Genomic DNA, 8647 nt, shown 5'->3' on the forward strand with positions numbered 1-8647 from the left:
TATAGGGTTTTAGTGTTTCCATCAAAAAGCTATATTTGGAATGCATATGTTTCAACCAACACAAATAAGGCAAAAGAATCAAAAGGGGTAAGGATGCGATGGAACATGGAATACTAGAGCCTACATGGCATGAATGACAGTGATCCTTCCACACGTACATGGAGACTTGGGCATCATTGATCCATGAATGTAGAGTAGAGCCCTCTTGAGCAAGCTAGTGGTACGCAATTTGCATTTGCCAAGTATGGAAGCCTTGGTCATTGAATTTGTCTATTTTAAAGGTAGCCATGGGAGGGTCTTACTTTTATGATTAGGCAATGTCTCCTCTCTTACAAATGGCTAAAAATCTCAACCATACAAGTGCATATTGCAAGAACTGACATAAAAGAATCCTAGTCTTCTTGCATCAGAATAATAATATGGCTTTTCTTCACAAGCTTTGTCACTTTTCTATTGACATATCTAGGTGCTTCTTTCTTCATCTTTTCTTTTGCTTTCACATATGAAGCATTAGAAGAGCAAAAAGAGCTAGGTATTTTGAATAAACATAACTAATTGAAAGCTTATTGACAATAAATCATCCTCAACACTCTTTCAAGCTTGCATCAAGCATCCAATCACCAAAACTGTCCAAAACTGTAGTGTAAAAATAGAGAAAAGTGGAGACCTCAATCCAAACACCTTGAAGTAAATTTGAGAGGACTTTTGAAGCCAAAGTGAATCTTGTATGCTAGCCCAAGGCCATCAACAAAACATGGATAGGCACAAACTGATGCAATATCATCTGGGAGAGCTTAAGCACATCCGATTGGTTTTTGTTGATTTTTACTCATCCACTAGAGCATTGGTGCTCACAATTCATCAACATCTTCCTCAAAGGGTAGTGCAATAGCAACTAGGAGGGATGGGCAAAATTTGTCTCCAACAGGGAGAATTTAATGTGAGGTCACTGAGAGGAGTAAGTGTCAGCATATTACAAATTATTCAGGAGAGACTCAGTCATTTGCTGGTCTAAGTCCTTGGTGGGGACTAAGTTGTATGCCGCATCTAGGAGCAATATAAAAAACCCCACAAAAATTAGCAGTGCTTGGATGATTGTTTGGTTGTGCATACTTTCCTTGAACCGCAAATCGTCGTAGCTGCCCGATTAGAGCTTCTATGGGTCCAATACTAGTAGATGTCCCAGAAATGTGTATGAAGGCTTCAAAATGTGATGGGATATTACGTACACATCTTGTGCAACATTGAAAGGTGGGGGATTGGTGCACAGGAACTCTGAATCTTAAATAGGAAGTCTGCACAATGTTGGGACTGTTACTAAGTAATGCTGGATAATGCTTGCTATTGCTTGTTGGTGTCATCATTTCCCAATCACAAATGCCTAGATACACTTTCTCGGATGACTCAGAGAAATGTAGCATAATGTTTTGCGCATGCAAATCATTATGTAGGACATTGTGTTGGTGCATGTAATGAATAGTGCATACAAGTGCAATTAAAATATCAAAAACATGCTGACGGACCCTTGGAGCTCTAGTAGGCATTTCTGCATCATCTCTATGTCCATCAGAGATGGGTCGCTTTCCCTCATGTTCGAGGTAGGTCAGCATCTTTCCAAATGATTTCCATTCCAAAATGGAATAATTATTATTGGATTATGATCATGTACTAGACCTATAGCTTGGATGATGCCCGGATGTACGACATCGCCTAGGAATGTGGCTTCCTCCAAGGCTTTTTTCTTCAATGCATCGGTATGCACAGAATGTTTCAACACCTTACAGGCATAAATTGTACGGAGATCAAATGGTGCGACATGAAGATTGCACATACTGACAGTTCTGTGTGTGCCTGTGCCCACATCTGCACTAGGTGTGAATCAAACATCACGTCATTGAGCAGTATGGGTCGCATGGGTGGTGTTGCCACTTGTGCATGTTCATGCATGCCATGTGATGCGGGTGGTGCTTGTGTAGGCAAGTATGAAGGTGAGAATGATGGAGAGGGCACCCTATCAACACGTGCAAATAGATTGTGCATTCTTGATGTAGGCGAGTATGAAGGAGAGGGAAACTGGTCAGCACATGCGGTAGGAGGCACAAAACAGAGATGCAAAAGAAGTTGCAAAATTTAGGTGTGCATGTGATGGGAGATGTGGAACAAGTGGAGGAATTGCTTGTGGGTATGGAAGAACTTAGGGAAAAGGGATATGAGAGAGGGCAGGTTGTGGTGGATGCATTGGTTCATATGCACGATGTGGTTGTAGTGATGCTTGTGGCTGTGGTGGATGCAATGATGCTTGTGACTGTGGTGGATGCAATGATGCTTGTGGCTGCGGTAATGCTTGGGGGCATGGGTGCATTGATGGAAGGGACTACAGGGTAGCTCCTTTGCCTTTGAAACCTCGCCACACATTCTTAATGTATGTGACCCTGGCTTATATAGCGAGGCCCTCCCATTTCGTGTCACAAGAGGTGATGTCTCGATCTATTTGACCAAGGTATCATCGCCTCTCCAAGGTGAAGTGGTGCATGAATTGATTTAGAGATTCTACAGGAAATACATCTAGAAATAATTCATGTAGGGTCCTCACTCCACGCTCTGTCATGGTCCTAGCCAAATTTTGTACATCGCTTTTGCCATTGTTGAAAGCTGTCTCAATGATGTCCTGATCGACTCATTAAGAAGTGCACATTCTCATTTTTCAGCACCTTCCTCTGACTCTTACTAAGATTATGATGCTGAAACTTTTTCTTCTCACCCACGTGATCCATCAAGTATGCAACAAGTTGCAACACAGAATTCAAAAAAGAATTCAGTGCCAGGTGCAATAAAAAACTGAGTATGCCATAATAATTAACAATGCAATAAATTCCAAAAATGACATAGGTATAACCTCTCAACTTAAACTCAACTCATGTAAGAGACCATAGAAAATCAAATCACAAAAAATTGTGTTATTGTGTGACATTGAGTGTGTAACACTGAGTGTGTAACACTGACTAACCGTGGTCTTCACATCTACCTTCAACTACAACACACAACTATCAAGGGATAGTTGAGTGCCAGACTAAGTGTCTATGAGCACATTGCATGATATCAAACTTAGACTGCATCACACAACTCTAAGGAGAGAGATGAGTATGAGAATAAGGGTCTATGAAAACATCTCTAAACTTAGACTGCATCACACAACTCTCAAGAGAGAGATAAGTGCCTGATGGGATATCTCAAGGTGTATGCCTCAGGCATACCTTGGTTTCTATGTGTGAGTGCTAGAGGCACAGTTAGGTGCCCACAAGCACATTTAGGTGGTGGAAAGCCACATAGGATGATTGAGAAAATCTAGGAGCAGATTGAGGAGATGATTGTGGATCTCTGAAGTCATCAGTGATGTCAGTGAGCATGTATGAGGTGCCTACTTAAGGACCTCACTCTTCTTCATTCCATAATGCAAGTATTCTAAGTTTGTGTCCACTCTACTCTTTCTTTTCAGTTTACCAACAGTGCCAAATAAGCATTTATGAAAACATCGCTAAGCTTAGACTACAACACACAACTTTCTTAAGAGAGATGAGTGCCAGCCCAAGAGATCTTATAAACAAACATGTCTATCAAAGCTGAGAGTGCAACACACAACAATTAATTATATAGAAATTGAAACTGCAACACACAACTCTCATAGGAGAGATGAGTGCTAGTCTCAAACATAAATCAAAACAAACATTAATAAATAAATAAAGACTACAATATAAAAAAATCATTAATTGATAAAAAAAGACTGCAACACACAACTTTCCCAAGAGAGATGAGTTTCACTCTAAAACACAATATAAAACAAACATTAATTAATACAAAAAGACTACAATACACAACTCTCGCAAGAGAGATGAGTGCTAGTCTCAAACACAAAACAAAACAAAACAAAACAAAACAAAACAAAACAAACATTAATTAATAAAAAAGGCTACAACACACAACTCTCGCAAGAGAGATGAGTGCCAGTTGCAAACAAGGGTGAAGAAGTTACCTATGAAATGTGGGTGAGCTGAAGGGTAAGGTTACCTGGCAGGTGCCATAAGCAAGTAGGAGGTAGTAGGACTAGCAAGCAAGTAGCTTAGGTGGCAAGGAAGGCAAGTGGCAATATTCGTACAAATAGCTTATTCGTATGAATAAAATGAAAAAAAACACTTCAAGCGTTTTAAATCATAAAAAACACGAATTCAAGCGTTTTTTTTAAATTAAAAAAAAAGTGTGAATTAATGCAACTTAAATGCACACACACTTACTTTAAACTTCTTAAGTTGGGAGTCTTTGCCCTTGTAATTTTGTGTTACTTATCATATGATTCAGCTATTTGTGCTAGTTTTTGCCATGGCTATCCCAAGGTCACTGGGATCTTCTTGCGTGTGTTTTTTTCTCATTAGCCTAGTCATACTATCTTTGACATGCCTTGACTCTTCTTGGTCATGCATCCCTTATGTTTCTCTACAATACCACTCATTATCACTCATGATGTAAGGCGAAGTCCCATCAATACTAATTTTTGTAAATGAATATCACAATAGAAACTGTCCCCACCCATGTAATCGTTATGAAAGCTCTCCCTTTGGCTATACCAATAGCTTTGATCCTAGGTATGCACTCCACCAATCTTGCCTTCTGCTTCCATCATGCTCTCCACATTGTGTGGCTTTTACATAGGGCATGACCATGCAAATGTATGATAGCTTTACATGAGTATCTAGACCCCATATACTCACTGATCCTAATCATCAATATTTGATGGGTCCCATCTAATATACATGGGTTCAATACCCAATGAGATCATTTCTCTCGAATTTGCATAATTGTTTTGGGTTGGGATGATTTCTCGTAAATCCACAAATTTTTTTTGGGTTGGCCATCGTCTGGGCAACCTTACTACGACAGATGACTGTTTCATTTTTTCCTATCCGAGCCCGCGATGCCCATTCGTCCACGAAAGACTGCAGTCCTAGCGCTCTTGTTGGGATGATTGTTTCATTTTTTCTCATCCGGGCCCGCTATGCCCATTCGTCCACGAAAGACAACACCTTGTTGTTCCTTTTTTGAAGTCGTCTGGGTGGGTGGTATGAACTCCCCTAAGAGGGCCTCCGCGCACCAGCCAGTGGTGCTTGGGGAGCCCTACTAGTAGGATCCTTTTGTAGCCCCTCGCTTGTAAAACGTTGAGTGATGCCGCTTTCCTGGCAGCAGACTGCTACCCTGGCTGCCTGGATTTTCGAGATTCCAGCCGAATTGTAGAATAGAGTATCATTCTCTGAAACTACCAAGAACGGCCTTCATTCCCAAGTGCTGGAGACCTGCAAAGCAAGTTCCAGGACGTGCAACCGGTTGGCTATTGCCTCCAACTCATCAACCCGAGCACGCGGGGACATTCTTCCCTTTGAAACGATCACCCCAGCCTCAGCTATTGCCTCCAACTCATCAGCACGCGGGGACATTCTTCCCTTTGAAACGATCACCCCAGCCTCAGCGAGGCCCTCTAAGAGGGCCGAATCCCCATGGTGGACTCGGGAGGCTGTGCCACATATCAAGGAATTAGCCATGCAAGCACGCGAGCCAAGTTGACCAATTCTGCGCCCCAGCGAGGCGTCATCATTTCATCTTGTATAACAACAATGATGACGATAGAGAGAGCGGCATATATATCTCTATTGCTTATAAGAAGTGCTTGCTTGGTGCGCACCGGTGCGCACCGCTGGAAAGCTGCCCCATGAGTCATGGCGAGATCACGCTCGACAATTTACAGACTGGACTGCCAAGCCTTTTCTGGCAGTCGCTCTTTCAACAAATGCTTCGACGTAGTTTCTCACCCTCCCTAAGAATGTGGATTGTCCATCAGTCCGGTTTCACAAGACCAGCTGTGAGCTATGAACAGCTGCTCCCCAGTTTCCAAAGCTAGAGGCAGGCCCTGCAGCTGAACGGATTGCTCGCCCCCAAGCGGTGGTGTCGCGCACGCGGATCCTGGGCTCATTCCGAGAACGCGTTTCACCGCATGACACGTCCTGCCAGCAAGTCCAAATTCACAAGCTTCTTTATAGTCGAATGCGTCGTTACTTGCTTCCTGGCAGCCCCTTCTCTAGCTCTCCTCTACTCCTTTCGAGTCCATCCAGAATCCGCTTCCGCTCCTTGCACCATCGTTGCAAATTAGGAGAGCTAGCAAAGAAGTTGGAAAGATTTGAGCCATTGAGCTATCCCATGTCGTTTATTGTCCAATTCTCTTCATCGTACCCGTCCTGAGCCGCCTCCTGCGCCGCGTTTCTAAGTCTGTTTTGCGTTTCAAAACCTTTGAGCTTTGTTTCTAAATAGTCCTCACTACTCAAAATTCCAGACTTTGAGCTTTCTTTTCAACTAGTTCTCACTACTCAAAATTCCATACGGGTCTTGCCTATTGCAACAAATTGTTTGTTGTTTACAAACAACCATGGCCCGATGGCTCACAACGTCACTCTCTGTATCTACCTATGGCACTACTCTGGCTGCATTCTGCGGATTTTTAATGGGTTTGTGCGCCACAGTAATGATTGTGGGTTTGTGCACTATGACTTCTAGACGTAAGCGTATAGGGGACAAGATGTCAAGCGATGGAGACAATTCTCCATCGAAACAATCCAAGAATCAATCAACGGCCAAGGAAGCTTCGAAGGGGACAGAGAGGCCAGAGCAAGCTGGACAGGAGCAAGGTCAACACCATCCCCCAGTGTGGCAGCGCACCATACTCATGGGAGAGAGATGCCAGCCTCCAACATTCTCTGGGCTTGTTCTCTACGACGAGCAAGGGAATCGGTTGAAGGACAGAGCCATGAAATCACCGAGGGTGCTCTGATTGAAGAAGGCATTCACGCGTAAAGAACTCACGATGCAAAAGAATCGAGTTTACAAACCACGGAGCAGCAGAAACTCGGCAGAGAGGGTTAGTCCTCAATTTTCTGGCTTTGTTCTATCTCATAGGAAGCTTTAGTTCTTTGTATCATTTCATTATTCCAAGCCCATGGAAGATTAGAGCTTTTTTTTTTTTTCAAAGAAGGAAGATTAAAGCTGAAGGAAGATTAGAGCTTTACTCAAGATGAGGAGTGCTCCCACGTATAATACGAGGTTGTGCTTCATCGACTCTTGCACATCTCTTCTTCGATGTCTAAACTAGCTAGAAATTAGAATCTACTTGTACACTCCCTTGTTGTATTGTGTTTTGACTCTTTTGAATCTACTTGTACATTCCCTTGTACGGTAGTATGACTTGCTTTTGGAAATTGCCCAAATAACTATTTTATGCAAGTATCTTTAAAAGAATTACGTGCATTGCAAGAGAGTAATTTCTCCATTATTTTGGCCTTTGCAGTACAAATGGCATACATGGCTCAATACTCTAGCTTAGGTTGTGTGTGTATGTGTGTGCGTGCATGTGTGCTTATGCACATGCTTTTTTAGACACAAAAAAGTAAGTGTGTGTGTGTGTGAGAGAGAGAGAGAGAGAGAGAGAGAGAGAGAGAGAGAGAGAGAGAGAGATGTACTTAAGCCCGAAATTGACATTTCGGGGATTCAAAGGCGAATGATTTGATCCAAGGGCAAAGGGAAGAAGCCAAACTTCCAACCCAAGAGCGAATGGGTGAAGGACTAGGCAACATGGGAAATAGCATATACCCACTTATCAATGTTATGTATTAGAATACCCCACAAACGGCATTATAAGACATGTGAGGTAGTGCTACATGACAAGGTGAGGTGGAGAGAACCCCAGCTACCACAGTGTTGCACAAGAAAAAAAAAAGCTAGAATCCGAAGAAGAGTCGAGGAGTCAGGTTGATGAAGATGCAACTGATGATGTACGAGGATTTGTAAAGATAAAAGATGTCAAATAGGACCACTACGATGTAACAACAGATGTTCCTTCTGATAATAAGGTGTGAATTATTGTAAATGCAGTTGGGTAGTGCCTGTTGTGAATGCAGTGGATAGTACCCATAGTGGAACCACTGAGTCTACAATATAACAACACTTGCCCCTCCTGGTACTAAGGTTCGAATTGTTGTAAATGCAATGGGCACTACCTATCGTGAATGTAGTAGGAAGGTTGTGTATATAAAGCTCATATAAAGTAGGGATTAGGATCATTCCTACTACCAAAGCAACATGTGTGTGTGTAAAATGCATCCATTTGTATTTGATTGCCATTTGACAAAGTGATAGAAGAGATGCTTTGCTTTTCGAGTCAATGTTGCTAAGATGTTGCTTGGGTGTAGCCATTTTTGGTGAGGTTCAGGGCTTTTTTGCACATGGATATCTTGCCTGACCCATAACTTATGCATTGCTCAATGGAATTCGACAAACTTTGTTTTCAAGTTATAGTACGCGCTCCAATCTTGGACATGAGATCAAAAAAATATATGGAAGAAAGATTTGGAATGAGACTTTTAAAACTTTACAAAGTGTTGTGTTGTGTTTCATGGAAGAGTATAGGACATAACATTTTATTCAAAAACATCAAAATTTTATTTTGCACATAAATGCAACCAAGTAATTATTCAAAAGTAAACTACACGAGCTTTTGCTCAACCAAAGGACACACCTAATTGAGAGCCTTAGATGTGGTTTAAGGGGCCTCAAT

At 42.1% G+C, this 8647-nt stretch overlaps 1 protein-coding gene across 1 annotated transcript; it reads left to right on the forward strand.

Annotated features, from left to right (window-relative positions):
* Window positions 1-5851: 5851 nt before the first annotated feature.
* On the forward strand, window positions 5852-7267 carry LOC147897125 (uncharacterized). The gene has a single exon (XM_087381822.1). It carries the CDS (start codon window positions 6467-6469, stop codon window positions 6866-6868), a length of 402 nt encoding a protein of 133 aa, XP_087237948.1. The 5' UTR covers window positions 5852-6466; the 3' UTR covers window positions 6869-7267.
* The last annotated feature ends 1380 nt before the right edge of the window (window positions 7268-8647 follow it).

This window comes from Dipteris shenzhenensis, chromosome 11 (assembly GCF_047967505.1).
Source record: "Dipteris shenzhenensis isolate YYH24624 ecotype China chromosome 11, Dip_SZ_1.0, whole genome shotgun sequence".
NCBI classification, from domain to species: domain Eukaryota; kingdom Viridiplantae; phylum Streptophyta; class Polypodiopsida; order Gleicheniales; family Dipteridaceae; genus Dipteris; species Dipteris shenzhenensis.

What these genes read in the sequence shown, in the direction of transcription:
- LOC147897125 (XM_087381822.1), top strand. Translation starts at nt 6,467, where the DNA reads ATGGCCCGATGGCTCACAACGTCACTCTCTGTATCTACCTATGGCACT.